The 17626-nt window shown below is 41.8% G+C and overlaps 1 protein-coding gene across 1 annotated transcript in view; it reads left to right on the top strand.

The window, feature by feature from the left end:
- The first annotated feature begins 14215 nt into the window (after positions 1–14215).
- The window catches only part of GRM5 (glutamate metabotropic receptor 5), an 82260-nt gene continuing 78849 nt past the window's right edge, over positions 14216–17626 (top strand). The window contains exons 1-2 of the mRNA XM_015823369.1: positions 14216–14292; positions 15124–15387. Coding sequence (XP_015678855.1) covers positions 14216–14292; positions 15124–15387 — 341 coding nt within the window. The remainder of the gene's footprint in view (positions 14293–15123; positions 15388–17626) is intronic.

Raw genomic sequence — 17626 nt, 5'->3', positions numbered from 1 at the left:
GCATCCCTCCCCAGGAGCAATATCGAGGTGGCCAAGCCCACCCAGGCCATGCCTACCCATGCTACCATGACTACCATAGCCACGCCCACTTGGTGGCCATGCCCCCGGCACCTGGCGATCCATAAGTGGGTTTCGGGTTGCTGTTTGGGCACTCGGTCTCAAAAAGGTTCGCCACCACTGATATAGAGTCTTCTGCTCGAGCAGGGGTTTAGACTAGGAGGCCTCCAAGGTCCCTTCCAACTTTGTTATTCTGAAGAAGGCTTTGCAATGATGCTTGTTAACAGACTAAGGCACATGATCACCCTACATCTTCTCTGTTGCTTTCCCAACCGTAACATTCAACTGCTGTCAAGAAAAGAAACTAAATGGTTTTGGCAAGGACTTCTCTTTAACAAATCCGTGCTGGCAACCCATTTTTTTTTCCTCCTGTAGATACTTGCCAAATTGAATTTTGATGATCCTATTGTCTGGGCCGAATCTGAGTCGACCGCAGGAAGCTAATGTTGCATTTCTGCAGAATATTTTGAATGCGTTGATTGCGCATGAGCTCACACATCAGATGTTGTATGCTTGCTTCCAAAAGGAAATTACCCTGATTCAGGACTTCAAATGCTCTGGGGTTTCTGTCCCCAGTTTGCTCTTCTTTTTCCCAGAGGCTGGATTTATGTAACATGTGGTTTACTGAATAGGCTGCTCCAAAAGCAACTCCTAACTACGAAAGCTAGCTTCTCACAAAGCCTCCTCAGTTTGGTGTATTGCAAGGAAAGGAGGATTAAGATACACAGAATATTGAATAATAGGGTTGAAAGGGACCTTGAAGGTCTTCTAGTGCAGGGCTATTCAACCAGTGGTACGGGTACCACCTGTGGTACATTGGCACCTGGCAGGTGGTACGCGACCATCCTAAAAAAGTGGTAGCGAGGGAGGGAAATGAGCTGAACCGGTGGCAGCACCGCACAAGCCTGAGCGAGAGATGGCTGGAGCTGCAGGGCTGTCAGGGCTCAGCGGAAGTGCCAGGATCAGTGCCGCTTTCCAGCTGATCGGCACTTCTTCAGGACAGCCAGGGCTCAGTGGAAGCGCCAGGATCAGCGCCGGGCTCCGGCTGGTGCTTCTGCTGAGCCCTGAAGAAGCACCAATCAGCTGGAAAGCAGCACTGATCCTGGCGCTTCTGCTGAGCCCAGAAGAAGCGCCGATCAGCTGGAATGTTGCAGCATCTCCAGGGTCTTGTGATTTACATTCAGATGCTTGGCAACTGATTCATATTTATGATGGTCACAGTGTCCCTGGGTCATGTGAAGTGACCAAAACCTGCTGCAACCGCCCAGCAGACGAGCGGAATAAAAACCAAACACCCCCACCCCACCCCCGCTACCAATCCTCAACAGAAATGCTCACAACAATGAAAACCTCTGACAGGAGGAAGAGCGCCGCCGGGCAGGCAGGCAGGTGTCTTGCTCGGCTGTGACTTGGCCCTTTTTTCAGTGCCATTGTAACTTTGAACAGTCACTAAGCGAATTGTTGTAAGTCGAGGACCACCTGTACTTTATCACTTTTTTACTTTTTTCCTTTTTTTCTTTTGGTCATCAAGTTTTTGACACCTTGCTAGGTGACTGGTGGTACTCGGATGTTGCCATATCCTAAAAGTGGTACAATGGGTGAAAAGGTTGAAAAGCCCTGGTCTAGTGCAACCTTCTGCTTAGGCAGGAGACCCTATATTATCTCGGACAAAGGGCTATCCAATCTCTTTTTAAAACTTCCAATGATGGGGCACCCACAACTTCCAGAGACAAGCCATTCCATTGATTAATTGTTCTGACAATCAGGAAATTTCTCCTTAGTTACAGGTTAGATCTTTCATGAATGATCTTCTATCTGTTACTTCTTGTCCTGCCCTCTGGTGCTTTGGCAAATAGGTTGACACCCTCTTTTTTGTGACAGCCCCTCAAGTACCAGAAGACTGCTATAATCCTGGAAAATGGATATTTGTGTTGTACCAATGTTCAGTGAGTGTGTAATGCTAGGGACTCCTTGATGCCTTTGGTCTGCTTTCTATTTGTCTCTTCACTCAGTAGGGATTTTGCGCCCATTTAATAGATCTGAAAAAAATGCCCACCTATTCTTCTTTTGCAATATTTTGAAAATGTTCTTCAGCATCCCTGGACTCATTTTCTGGAGTCATGTAATACTTCTACTGTAATGTTACATGGAAATGACCTTGAGAGACATGGGGAAGAGCCACAGATTGACAAGCAGCATGTAGGAGCCATTGTGACACAGTGGTTAGAATGTAGTGTTGCAGGCAAGCTCTGCCCACAGCCTGGAGTTCGATCCAGATCGGCTCAAGGTTGACTCAGCCTACCCTCCTTCTGAGGTCAGTAAAATGAGGGCTCAGATTGTTGTGGGGCAATAGGCTGTTGCTATGTAAACAAACAAATAAATAAAATGTAAAAGACATCTCAGCCCAAGAGAAGGAGGGGAAGAAGCCTAGGAAGCATCCAGAAGGAACCCTTTCTAGTTTTCTAGACAACAAAAAAATCATTTCAGAGTTGTAAGAGTCAAGCCAAGATTTACATTAGACTGACAGTCAAGAAGCAAACAATACCCCAATCAAGGAACTGCCAAATAAGCTAACAGTAAACATCAGCCCAATCAAGGAATAACTAAGGTCACTCCTACCAACACTGACAGGGCAAGCCACTAATATATGAAAATAAGAGCCAACCCAACTCTCCTACTAGTAGTGATGATGTTACTTAGTTTGGTAATGAAACATCTGCAAGAAAGTCACTAAGCTCAGAGAGCATCTAGGACCTCAGATTTATACATTTAATAATAATAATAATAATAACAACAACAACAACAACAACAACAACAATAATAATAATAATAATAATAATAATAATAATAATAATAATAATAATAATAATAATAATAATAATAATAAAGTTGGAAGGTACCGTGGAGGTCATCTAGTCCAACCCCCTGCTCAGGCAGGAAACCCTATACCATTTCGGACAAATGGCTGTCCAGTTTCTTCTTAAAAATTTCCAGTGTTGGAGCATTCACCGCTTCTGGAGGCAGGTTGTTCCACTGGTTAATTGTTCTAACTGTCAGGAAGTTTCTCCTTAGTTCTAGGTTGCTTCTCTCCTTGATTAGTCTCCATCCGTTGCTTCTTGTCCTGCCTTCAGGCGCTTTGGAAAAAGTTAGGTGCAGATTCTTTTCTTCTTTTAAACGAAAGACAACCCTCATATAGAAAGAAGCATGAATATAGGCCATATTTTTGTTCTGAGATTGGTGATGAATGGAATGACATGCCCTGCTACCTTGCAGCTGACTGCAATGCTATGGCAAGGCATGCTGTTAATCCAATTTTTCACACATCTCATTGTTCCAGAATCAATCTCTGATGTGCCTTTGAGGCCGCCAACAAAACAAATTCATTGGTTAAACGGCCCATTGTTTTCATGCTACTCAGCCTGTTCTAATTCAGAGCTGTCTTTGGAATCTCTTTATTGTAGTAAATACCCAAGAATGAATAGCCGAACGTCCTCAAATTTTATCTATCAGAATTATGTTTGGCTATCTAATAGAAAATCATTCCACAGATGGCAGCTGCTGTAAATCTTCAAGCCAACAATAACAACAACAACAACAAAACCAATTAAATATTCACATGCTCTTCTCCCATCTCTTCCAGCTTCCTGGCAGACCGTTCCATCACTCAGGCAGATGTAACATTAATCAGAGCTAGAAGAATAGCGCCAGAGATATAGTTATGGACATGTCGTGGGAAAATGAAACAAATTGGGTTCTCTGGTGTGTGAAGGAGTTATGACACTTCTGTTTCGGAGCAATTTGAGTGGAAATCATGGAGTCCAATAGACTTCCAGGCTATTTAGCAGGCCAGAGTTTATGAGACTCTTCCTTGCTTTTATGTTTTTTTCCCCATCTTGGTTGGCCATCAGACATTACAAAGCAGGAAGATCTTTCTGTGTAGCTGGGGTTTCCTGAGCCTCATTCTGTTACTGTGGATGTATTAGTAAAATACTTGGAATGGAATATCTGGGATATAGTTGAGATCTCAGTTCCCTCTGAAGCTGCCATCAGGTTAGATTAGCACCATGTTGCTACACTCGGGCACAAACGGTTCTTTAGAATAACAGAATAACAGAGTTGGAGGGACCTTAGAGGTCTTTTAGTCCAGCCCCTTGCTTAAGCAGAAGACTCTACACCATTCCGGACAAATGGTTGTCCAATCTCTTCTTAAAAACTTCCAGTGATGGAGCATTCACAACTCACAGTCAAGTCGTTCCATTGATTAATTGTTCTAACTGTCAGGAAATTTCTTCTTAGTTCCAGGTTGGGTCTCTCCTTGATTAGTTTCCATCCATTGCTTCTTGTTCTTCCTTCAAGTCCTTTGGAGAATAGGCTAACCACTTCTCGTCTACGACAGCCCGTCAAATACTAGAAAACTGCTATTATATCATTCCTAGTCCTTTTCTTTGATAGACTAAACATACCTAGTTCCCTCAATTATTCATCATATGGTTTAGCCTCCAGACCCCTTATCATTTTTGTTGCTATTCTAAATTGCAAGTCAAAGTTGCTGTTTCTCCATCCATATGGAGATATCCATATGTGAAGGTGTTGTCCCTCAAGGGAATAGCGCTGTCTTGAAGAAATGGGCACCTGACTTGAAGGCCCTCTACTACCTGATGGGCAGGTAAAGAGGACCTTTGCCCAGCTTTATTTGGTGCACCAGTTACAGAGTCACAATCTGGGTCCTCATTTTATAGATCTCGGAAGGATGGAAGGATGGCAGCCTGAGTCAACCTCGAGAATCAACTGCCAGAATCAAACTGCTGGCCGTCGGCAGAATTAACCTGCAATACTACATTCTAACCACTGTGCCACCACAGCCCTAGGGTGTGGGGTGCCTTATCTCATTCCTTCCTGCTATTTTTCCATGCAACCACAGGTCACCCACCAGTTTTCCCCAGCCGCCAAATCTGCTTTCTCTAAGTAATAATTTGTTAGAAACCCTGCAGGGACAGGAAGCACAGCATAGGAAACACAGCTTGAACTGGAGAGGTGGTGAATGGGTTGGAAGAAATCAAGACTGGACCTCGTCACCTCTCCGTTTCTAAGCGCCCTGCTGACGGAAGGGCACTTCCGGGAATTAAAAGGCCACCTGGAGTTAGTTAACGCTAATGATACAGCTGTGGACTGGCTTCTAGTTTGTGGTCGTGCCTCATCATCTGTGTGGGTTTGGGCCAGTCCACAGCTGCATCATTAGCCACTTTAAACCCCTCCAATCCATACATGAAGCAAACTGACACCCACCATAAAGACCATGAACACGAAGCCAAACAACAGCAATGCAGCTCACCATCTCAAATCCCCCTGCAACTCAGACTAACCCAAGCACAACAAAGCCCCCACCCAAACAGAACACTCCCCCAGCCAATCAGAGCACAGCCAAGCCCCCATCCAATCAGAGCACAGACAAGCCCCTTAACCAGTCAGAACACACCTCCACCCAATCAGAACACAACCAAGCTCCCACCCAATCAGTTCAAACCCCACTGGCAGTTAAAAGGAAGAAACAGCTGCAATCACACATTACTCCTAGAAGCACGAAGCTGAAAACACCAGCCTGAAGATGACGAATGGGACTTCGTCGAAATGTCACCAAGACACTTCCAATTTTACGCGGGAGAAAACCCGAATAACCAAAGACCTACATACAAACACCCGCGAAAACCTCAGAAAACAAATATATATATATATATATATATATCCTTGATAACTGCAAAAATGCGAATCCCGGGCATATCTGTTCAATAACACAATCCTCGATCTCCGGGAGAGGTATAAATCAGCTGTTTATTGTTAAAAGGATTTAAAAAACAATAAAAGCAACTATTTACAATATTAAAAAACAACTTAGCTTTCGCTGGTCCACTGCCAGCATCCTCAGAGTGAAGCTTAGGGGGTGGGGAGTTCTTTTTGTAGAACACACACACACACACACATATACATACACATATACATATACATATATATATACACATATACATATATATATATATACACACATATACATATACATATAGCATATACATATAATAGAAAGCGCTTCAGATTTAAACCCTTTTTTTTTACAGCAACAGTGAAAAAAGCTATATCGTGTGCACACGTACACAATCTTGCTTGATTGCCATTGCAGACTTGATTTAGGCTTTTACCGCCCCCTGAAATTGAATCTATGAATAAATAAAAATTGAATAAAGAAAAGGAAATTGAATAAAGAACTAGAAATTGAATCAAGGAAAGAAATAATAGAAATTGAATGAACGAATAAATAAAAATTCAAATAGAAATTGAATGAGTGAAAAGATGAAAATTAAACGAATAAAATAGAAATTGAACCATTTAGGAGGCCAAACATTACATTTAAGATTATCCCTCTCAAGGGAAAGATTGCATAGGGAAAAAATGTCTCTGCTTCAGTTGTTTTTATCTCAGTCAACATATCTAAAATGTCTCTCCCATTTCAAAAGTAATTTTCTGGGGAAAACCTTGTCTTTTTTTTTCTTTTTCTTTTGTAAATGCAATAACTGTCATCTGCTTGTAAACATGCTTGTGAAATGTGTAGTAGGGCTTCAAGAGGCAGTGAATTAAAAGTGACATGATCTTTTTTTCTGGTGATTTCCCCCTAAGCCTTCTTTTTAAAAATAGATGTAGAACACAGTGATGAATGTAGCTTCCCTTTCATTTTATAGTCATAACCATCCTGAAAGATAATTGTGTAGGAGGTTTGTGGATTGTCCATCCAATGGGTATCTCCAAATTTAATGTTCCTCTAGACCAGGCATGTCAAACTCGCGACGTCACGTGATGTCGCACAACCTATCGGGCCAATCTTGCCATTGCCGTCAATGGGGTGGGCACGGCTTCCATGTGACGCGTCCGGCCCGCGGGCCAGCAGTTTGACACCCCTGCTCTAGACCAAGGTTAGGCAACCTTGGCTCTTTTATGACTCGTGGACTTCAACTCCCAGAATTCCTGAGCCAGCATGGCTCAGCTTGGAAACCTCTCCCTTTTCCCTCAGCGTGGCTGGCTCAGGAATTCTGGGAGTTGAAGTCCACGAGTCATAAAAGAGCCGAGGTTGCCTACCCCTGCTCTAGATTCTAGAAAGGTCAGGTCTTTCTCTTCTTCCCTAAAGAAATGTTTTCCAGATGTGTTGGCAGAAGCCTCCATAGCTAACTATGACCAAATAAAATCTTGATGTAAGCCTCTGAAATTTCTTGCAAGGGATTAAAAAAACAATGAGTTTAATTCTCCTGGGTGAAATGTAGTGTTCTGGTACTCGCATGGTGGCAATAGCAATAGTATTTTAGACTTATAATAATACTGCCTCGTATTGCTTTACAGCACTCTCTGAGTCATTTATAATGTCAGCATTTTGCCCCCAATCATCTGAGTTCTCATTTTACTGTCCTCCGAAGGATGGAAGACTGAATCAACCTTGAGCCTTGTCAGGGTCGAACTAGGCTGTGGGCAGAATTTGCCCGCAATACTGCATTCTAACCATTGCGCCACCACAGTGATGACTTCATCATGTAGATTCTGCCATTAGATACTTATGGCCTGATGTCTTATAAACATACATAAGTGGCAGAATTGATGTATGATGACATCATTGTGTAGATGTTGTTATTTGCCAATATATGTTCATGCTTCCCAGTTGTTTGGACTCCTGTTCACCAGCTGGCCTGACTGTAGCAGGAAGTGCTAGGAAGTGAAGCACACACACATGCACACACATATACACCTACATATACATATACATAAATGTTTTCTGCCCTCCCTTTTTCTCTGATAGTTCTCAATTGTACTATTGTTAATTCAAATTCAGATGATTAATTTAGTTCAATTCCAGTGTAAGGGCTTATGCATCTGTTTACAATCAAACGAAAGACAAACAAAATAAAAACTGCAGCCCACAATGAGAAGCATAACAATTGCACAGAAACTAAGAATGCATCGTAAACTATATCTCATTGAGTTCAATAGTTCTAAGTCCCAGATACAGTACGTAACGTATTGTAGGCAAAGGACAGGGAGAGCCTAGGGGCAGAGTCAAGAGAGGAATCAGCCTGGAGTTATTATGTTTCCACAAATGCTCTGTCCAACCCCTCTTGAATTCTGTTTACTCTTATCCAGTGCCAAGTTAGTACTGACTGTTGGTTGTTGACTAGATCCTTGTGTATAGGCCTCACCAATAAATCAACTTAACTGGAACATAACATGTGGTCCTGATTCTTTGCGCCTGACACATATTGCAAATTGCATAGTTCGTATTTCCTATCACAAGTGGTAATGTTTTCGCAGTACAGGAAAGTGGTGATGATGATGATGATGATGATGATGATGATGATGATGATGATGATGATGATGATGATGATGATGATGTAAAATACAAATAAAAATATAAAAAAAGGAAGACCTTTATGTATGATGAAGAAGCAGACTTCCATATTTTCCATTGTGGGAGATGCTGCTATTTGAATTTCGAGATTGTGAAAGAAAGAACCAATGCTAATGGCTTGAAAATACTGCTTTTTCCCCCTTGTTATTGCTGTACTTGATATTGGCAGACTTTAATCATTGCATGGCTATTTTAATGACACACAGAACATATAAACACAAATAGGTGGTTGAAAGCAACCCACTCAGGTCCTTGACATGGGGGAAACCTTGATTATTTGCCTTCACTGTGACTCTGATCCAAAATATACTTCACCAATTCAGCTGAGTGCAATGGGAAGAACGTTCTCTATATTACAATCATTTGCACCATTTTGATTCTTCCAGTGTCACTGCCAGAAATTGTTATTAGCATTCTGTAGTTAACAATGTTAGTTCATTGTCATGATTTAATTCAATGCTGCTTAGCTACCATGAGCATTCCATTAAAATCGTATCTGTCTTATCAGTCAATCCATTAATCTTTTAATCTATCAGCATTTTAATAATGTCTTATCCTAAAGGATTTATTGAAAGTTCATATTCAGTTCCATTAGTGATTGTCTTCAATTTCCTTGTCTCTGCAGCTGACGTTAAGAGCAGAGTGGCAATTTATTTTTTTTTCTCATTCTTTTTTCCTTTCAATTTTTAAAAATGCCCGAAATGTTTATTTTTCTCCTCCTTATTTCCCCCCAAAAGAAGCCACTTGAGGCTCTGTTTTTATTCGCCGTCATCCTTTTCTGATGGATATTCACTTTCTCCTGACAATATCTCAGAATTATACTTTGTTTGTAGCCCAGGAGAGAATGGAAATGATTATATGTAAAAAAAATGATAAATAATAAGTGAAATGATCTTTTGCTGTGGTTATGCTGACAACAAGGGGAAAACGTCGGTGGGAAAACAATTGACTTATTGCCACTTTAAATGATGAATCTCATTCCCAAACAACAATTGGAGAATTTCTCCTCCTCCTTCAAAAGAAAAAAGACTAGTGAAAAGATCTACTCCCTTCGTTCATTTTCTGCCCAAAAATAGAGTGGAAGATTTGGTGAATCCATTTGTGTTTCACTCAAGTGTAATTTCATGGCACACAAGTGTCACCTGTGAATGAGCGCGATGGCTTAGCAGTCAAAGATGCTGAGCTTGTCAGTTAGAAAGCCGACAACCCGGATTCAAGACCCAAGCGCTGCGTGATGGGGTGAGCTCCTGTTACTTGCTCCAGCTCCAGCTTACCTTGTAGTTAGAAAGCATGCAAATGCAAGTAGATAAATAGGTTCACTTGGGTGGGAAGGTAAGAACATTCCATGCATCTTGGCATTTAGTCATGCTGGCCACATGACCATGGAAATGTCTTCAGACAACACTCTCCCTCAGCTAAGAAACGGAGATGAGCACCACCCCCTAGAGCAGTGGTGGTGAACCTATGTCACGGGTGCCAGAGGCAGCACTAGGAGCCCTCTCTGTGGGCACACATGCCGTTGCCCCAGCCTTGCCTCTCCCCGTGACCCCCTCCTCACCAGCAGCCTCCCTGGAGGAGAGTCGCCCCCCGAGCGTGGCCCACGCGGAGCAGCGCAGCCAAGGACATGGCAGCCAGGCAGTGTAGACAAGACTCTGCCCTCATGCCCCAACACACACAGTTGATGCTGTGGGGTGCGGGCAGAGGGCGTGGCCACCATGGCACTGCTGGGCTGCCTGGGCGATCTGCGGCGGGCCCTGGAGGTAGTGAGTGGCCCTGCGGGCAGGCGGGGTGGGGGCGTGGCAGGGGTGGAGTGGGGCCGGGGCCGGTTTTTGGGCATTCGGTCTCTAAAAGGTTTGCCATCACTGCCCTAGAGTGAGACACAATTGGAGAGGGGAAACCTTTACCTTTTTAACCTAATCTGGGAACCACCAGATATGCAAAATCTTAACTGGAATTACTCAACTTAACTTTCCTGTCCTAACTTTCCCAACCCAACTTGAGATTGCCAGATTGGGTCAAGGTTGCATTGATAGAGGTTTTGACTCTACCCATCTGGAGCCTCCTTGCGGTACGTCCCAAAGGTCCTTTTTCAGGAGGCCACTGGACTTTCTTGCGGGTTTTTTTTTTAAAGATGCTTCGCTTTTCATCCAAGAAATATTTTCAACTCTGACTGGATGGTGGGGAATGGAAGGATTTATATTCCTTGCAGACAGCTGGTCATTTGCATTCTTTTAGAGAGTCGTTGAGGCCACTTGGAGGTTTACCTGTGTCGTCAGGGTCACCTGAGTGGTGCAGATGTGTGTGGAGCCTTCTTGGCTGCGGGATGTTTTCTGTCCTGTGTCCCTTCCCTGTTGAAGACAAGCATAGGCTGCTGGGGATGAGTCTGTATTGTCTGCATCTCAAACTGAAGCGCAAATGGTTCCTGTAGTCTGCCATGTTTTCTGGAAATCCATTCATACTCCCACACCATTCGAAGAGTGTTTATCCCAAAGTGCATAGCTAAATGTCCATGGAGATTCTCGGTCATCCAGGTCACGGTTGTCCCAAAGGTGCTTTTTTCAGGAGGCAACTGGACTTTCTTGTTTTTCCTTGAAGACGTTTTGCTTCTCATCCACTGAAGAAGCTTCTTGGATGAGAAGCGCAAGGTCTTCAAAGAAAAACCAGAAAGTCCAGTTGCCTCCTGAAAAAAGACACCTTTGGGCCAACTGTGACCTGGATGACTGAGAATATCCATAGTCGTTATGGTGTGGTTTTTAAAGTGTTTGTGTTGAAATGCTATTTTTTTGTACTACAGTGACCCCTGGAAGAACCAACGTACCCACCTGGAACAAGCTGTAGTAATCATCCTCATCCTGGCCTTCACCCATCAACTCCATCTTCATCTTCATGGTCATCTTCATCTTCAGTTTCTTATTTGAATTCTGTATAAGGTAGTCCTCCTTGATCCTACCTACGCCAGTTGGCTTTCTCCAAAATCACAATTTTCACCAGCTTGAGTCATGATCGAATAGTCTTGTCCAGGGGTAGGCAACCTTGGCTCTTTTATGACTCGTGGACTTCAACTCCCAGAATTCCTGAGCCAGCATGGCTGGCTCAGGAATTCTGGGAGTTGAAGTCCACGAGTCATAAAAGAGCCAAGGTTGCCTACCCCTGGTCTTGTCAAACTTTGTATAGGGATCAGTATAGATTTTGCAAATATGCTCAGCTTATAGTTAAAATATTCAGGTGGTGGTCATGTTCCCATGAAGTGCATCATCTAGTGATGCTTACTTGTTCCAGTGTTCAAAATAAGGCTGAGTCTTTTCCTTCAGTTCTTCCACTCAACGCACAGAAAAAAAAAAAAAAACAGCTAAGAGTCCCAAACATTTTGTCTAGGCACAAAACCTTTGGAAACTCAGCTATGGTTACAGGTTCTCCACATTATAGGTAGTTCTCAATTTACAACAGTTCATTTAGTGACCGTTTCAAGTTACAACAGCACTGAAAAATGTAACTGACGACCTTTGCAGCATTTCACAGTTACAACCTTTGCAGCATCCGTATGATCATGGGATCAAAATTCAAATGTTTGGCAACTGGTTCATATTTATGACGCTGCAGTGTCCCGGGGTCATATAATCACCTTTTATGATCTTCTGACGAGCAAAGTCAATGGGAAAGTCAGATTCACTTAACAACCGGGTTGCTGACTTAACAACTACAACAATTCACTTAACAACTGCGGCAAGAAAGGTCGCCAAATGGGACAAAACTCACTTACGTGTCACTTAACAACAGAAATTTTGGGCTCAATTGTGGTCTTAAGTCGAGGATTACCTGTATACCAATGAAAGGAGTTTAGATGTTGGTAGAGGGCAAAAGTGTCCTACGTTTTCCCGTATCCATGAAATCCAAAATTCGATCATCTCTCTTCCAACCGGTGCCTCCACATAGACTTTGGTGCTGATGTAGCTCATTTCCTGCCATTGTTTTTACTGCCCCAATAAACTGTCAGAGATTTGGACAAATAGTTGCTCAGTTATATTATTTTCATCATACGTTGTTGCTTTGTTGGACAAAATTGTCTTCCAGTAATTGCAGGATTTTTCATTGGTGGGTGAAGTACGGTAATCCCTCTTACATCATTCCGTGTGATTTGTGTGGGGGATCAGCCAGGGATTCCAATGAAGGTTCAGTTGCAGAAGTTTCTGCTAAAATTCAGCAGTACAATAATTTATCGATAAATAGGATAGGTATGTTCCAGTGAAGAGATACATAAGAACAAATTGAAGGAGCATCTCCTAAATTAGACGTGGGAACCAATCTTCTTTCTTTCATGTCTGCCTGCCTTTTTAGGACCCCTACACTTTTGTGGCAATTTGAGAAAAGCCACATTCCAAGGGTGAATAAGAACAAAGGCAGAAATATTTAAAATGCATGTTTTCTTCTTTTTTCCCCTTACACACTGTCTCTTGTCTTTCTCCTTTCCCCCCTATTTTCTATCTATTAGTCTCTCTCTAGCTCTCTTTTTCTTTCTTTCTTTCTTTCTTTCTTTCTTTCTTTCTTTCTTTCTTTCTTTCTTTCTTTCTTTCTTTCTTTCCTTCCCTCCCTCCCTCTCTCCCTCCCTCCCTCCCTCCCTCTCTGACATGGTCTGGCTCTTGCTAATACTAATCCAAAAGCAATTTGCAACACAGAATGAAAAAAAAGCAATAGAAAAGTACAGGTAGTTCTCAACTTACGACCAAAATTGTGCCCAAAATTTCTGTTGTTAAGCAAGACAGTTTTTTTGCCACAGTGGTTAAGTGAATCACTGTAGTTGTTAAGTTAATAACACGATTGTTAAGCTGATCTGGTTTCCCCATTGACTATACTTGTCAGAAGACCACATGACCTAGGGACACTGCAACCATCATAAATATGAATTAGTTGTCAAACATCTGAATTTTGATCATGTGACCATGAGGATGCTGCAACAGTCCTAAGTGTGAAAAATGGTCATAAGTCACCTTTTTTAGTGTCATTGTAACTTAGAACAGTCACTAAATGAACTGCTGTGAGTTGAGGACTTCCTGTACCCTCAAAGACATTTAAATTCAATAAAGAAATAAGATAATACAGTTTCAGTAAAACCACAGTCGAAGGTATAATTTCCAGCATTTTAAGTGTGATCTTCTTCCAGTGAAATCAAGTAAAACATCTTCAACCAGTAACTTTCAGCCAGATGGGCTGGAAATTCTGGAAATTGTAATTTCAATACATCTGAAAGCTGTAAGTCTAGAGAAGACTAATATGGTCAAGGAAGAGTGCATATTTTTGGAGAGTCTTTTTCTTTGCTGAATAAACGTGATGTTCAGACAGGTTACTGTAGGAGGACACAATCCTTAAGAATAACTTAAAACATGCAAAATATTATGGTACAAAACTAAAACTTTGAATCTGGCTCTAAAGTGAATCAATAACCAATGATTTTATGTTAAAAATAGGGGCAGGATTTTGATGGAAGTATATTGTTGGTAATTCATCAAACCATGCTTGTTAATGAAATAGCTGCAAGAGAAAAAAAAATAAGCTTGCCAAGAACCCAACAATTCAACCTGAGCTACGTGTATTCTCCACTGCTACAAGTTTGAGCTTCCAAAAAGGTTTTCAAGAGCAGCTTAATCTGCAAATTTATAACATTCCAAGACAAATTATCTATCAGATTATTTCACAAATTTACAAGCTCATGTGAGTTATAAAAACATGAGTTTCATCACAGGGAAAAGAGAACCTAGCCAAATCCAGAAGACATATGAAACCATTCCTAAAACAGACTTTTTGTGAGAATATACCACAAACATCTCAAGATGGCTTCAGTCAGTTCCACAGCAAAGGTCCAGCATTTCATATATATTTAAATGGTATAATGGCCTACATTCCCAGAAGTAAAAAAAGAAAAAAAAAACGGGTGGCACCAGATCAAAAATTTCAAACAAACTCCATAACCCAGTCAGCAATTACCCCGAAAAGTTGAGTGACCCTGGAATTAAACCCTTGCAAAATACTGAATTGTACAATCATAATGCTAAATCCTATGAGAAATCATAATCAACATTCCGGGAGCCATCCACAACCAATAAATTAACAAATCCAGCTTATGAACTAGCCACTATGCTTTACAAGAATACTCTTCTAGTCTTCATTTCAAATTGTTAATTTAATTCGTTCTAGGCTTGTTGCCTTAGTTGTGGAATAATTGTATAAGACCTCGGCAGGTACGTACGGTCTGAAACAGGTTGCAAACAATTCTAGGTCCAGATTTTCAGTCTGATGCTTTCCAACTGATACCTCTGGTTGATCTAATTTGGCTGGTGACTCTTCCTCTGAATTGGAATATGAGCTGCTATCCAGGATAACAGCCCAAAACTCAACTCACTTCCAATGAGGACATAAACAATTTAAACTTGAAGGAACCCTAAGACTGTTGCATGCACTTAGTCTAAGAATAAAAGTTGTCTTTTCTGCCTTCTTTGTCTGCTCCATAGCCCTTGTTAACTTCAGATGCCCTGGTTATTGCCAAGAATATATTCCAGTAATTCCCTTTCATGGTTCAAAGGAGACTTCTCCCTACAAAAACATTTCTCTTTTTATTTTTATTTTTATCTCTGCAGTGATGGCTGGGCAGACAGGTATGATGTGACAGAAGGCTACCAGCGTGAAGCTGCTGGTGGAATAACAATCAAGCTTCAGTCTCCTGGTGTGAAGTGGTTTGATGAATATTACCTGAAACTTCAGCCAGAAACCAATCAGCGAAATCCATGGTTTCAGGAATTTTGGCAGCACCGGTTCCAGTGCCGACTGAAGGGGTCCCCTCAGGAGAACCCCAAATTCAACAAGACCTGCACCAGTAAGTCTTCTGAACCTTACATCTTTATGTAATTGAAAGCAATCATTGTCCAGTTGTTGTCCAAATAGTTCATTATATCCAGGACTAATTTATTATTTCTAATTTACATTAGAAAAAAAGAGTTTATCTTGCAGGATTCAATCTGAGTCAGTCACCGAGGCCAGAGGTTTAGTCTTCCAAGCTTTTGGACTCATGATGGAGCCCACCCTCAGGGAATTGGGCTGTTCTGTGTGTCGTATTTATGTGATGCCTGGTTGTGTGTGACACTTAGTTATAAATTGGGGTGTTGATGGCCAACTATTCAGTCATTGTAAGTCTATACATATGTTGTATATAGTATGTTTTAAATGTGTGTTATGTATGTGTACACTTTGAAAGAAAGCAACTAAATTCCATTTTTTTAATGTGTGCCATTGTGCCCACAGGAAAAAATGACAATAAAGGTTATCTAATCTAATCATTGGTTGCTGTTTCCTGTGCTGCCACATATTTAGGTACTTAGCAGCAAAGACACGGCAGCACAAGGAAACAACAACCAGTGACTTAATAGGCAGCCATCAATGCCCCAATTAACAACTAAAAGCCACACACAACCAGGCATCACATATAGTGTTTCCCCAAAAATAAGACCGGGTCTTATTTTCAGGGTAGGCCTTATCTCACCATCGGCACCAACAGCCCCACCCAGCCAGTCCACTTCTTCTGGGGCAAAAGTTCTGCAGCTGCATTCGGGCCTGTATTTTGCAGTCAGGCCTTTCCAGAAGGCCTAGGCAGCCGAGTACCAGATTCTTGGCTGCACAGGCCTTCTGGAAAGCCCCGTGACTGAGAAATGCAGGCCTGGCTGCAGAAGAGGCCTCAGAAGAAGTGGGCCAGTGAGGAGAGGCCTGACTACAAGGTAAATGGATGGATGACGGGTGGGGCAGTTCCACACCCCCACCCCCACCCTAGCTTGATTTTTAAGTGTGTGCCTCGCCGCAAACCTAGGGCTTATTTTTGGGGTAGGGCTTGTATTAGGCCCACCCACAAATATCAAGCTAGGGCTTATTTTCGGGGTAGGCCTTACTTTTGGGAAAACATGGGTACAATACAAAGAACAACCCAATGCACACATACTGGAGAGAGAAGTTCCTTGAGGATGGGTCCCAGCATGAGCCCAAAAGCTTGAAAGACTAAACCTCTGGACCCAGTGACCGACTCAGATTGAATCCTGCAAATTTATACTGGGACATGTATATTTGCCTTCATTCAAAAGAGCTTACCCGGATGAACATACTGCTCCTGCTTTTAAATATTGTCTGTTGCAATGAGTTAGAGAAAATGGAAGTGACCATTTCAAATTATGATTTATAGATTAAATAAGCTGGTTATTCTATTTGGTTGATTCCTTTCCTAAGCCAGATCAAGGTGCGCTAGTGAAAAATACACAAAATCTGTAGAACTGTTCTTGTTTTTAAAGCTACAGATTTTGTGGTTACATAGAGCATTTATGATAAATGCAGTGTCAGATTATATTGCATTATTGGACAACCTGTGACCCATGGGTCTTCCTTTCAGAGATATTTCCTTATCTAAACAGAAAAAATAGAATGGCCATTTTATTAAAGAAGAAAGACGTGTAGCAAAAGAAATATAGATATTTTTCATTTAACAAAAGACACTTTTGATAACAATACTTGTGGTTGATGTGCCATTCTTTAGGAATACTGTAATGTTTTCATTTCTTTTTCCTTGGCTTAAAGCAAGGTACAGCTGACTATGTTGAAATATCAGTTTCTCCAGCGAAAACAGCACCTTTTCCATGGGTTGTCCTTGTGCTTTGTGTGTAATGAAAACAAATATTATTTTGCTGTCTTTTAAATTGTTTAATTGTTTTACAGTTGTAGACTTGCAAGCCATCCAGAGTTACTTGATTGAATTGGGTGGCAATAAAATGAATGGATGAATAAAGGAATGAATGGAGGGAGGGAGGAAGGAAGGAAGGAAGGAAGGAAGGAAGGAGTGAGGAACTGTGTCTGCTGAAGAAGGATATCTTCACTTTCTGATAAACTGAGTGTAATTCTTGGAATCATAACTGTTAAATCCTTGGATTCAAATGACAGTTCAACAGGCATAGTGTGAACCAAAAGCTTCTTTAATGACTTAATTGTTCATTGCAGTAAACGGAGACTCACAGGCCTCCTGCTTCTCTTCTCTGCTTACAACCGGCTCTGAGAGCAACACAAACGGTCCGGGTAAACTCGTTACTGAGCGCGCGCTTTCCTGCGCAT

This window comes from Protobothrops mucrosquamatus, unplaced genomic scaffold (genome assembly GCF_001527695.2).
Source record: "Protobothrops mucrosquamatus isolate PMUCROS unplaced genomic scaffold, P.Mucros_1.0 scaffold1851, whole genome shotgun sequence".
NCBI classification, from domain to species: Eukaryota; Metazoa; Chordata; class Lepidosauria; order Squamata; family Viperidae; genus Protobothrops; species Protobothrops mucrosquamatus.
Note: the sequence above shows the minus strand (reverse complement) of the source record. Positions and strands in the feature narration are given on the sequence as shown.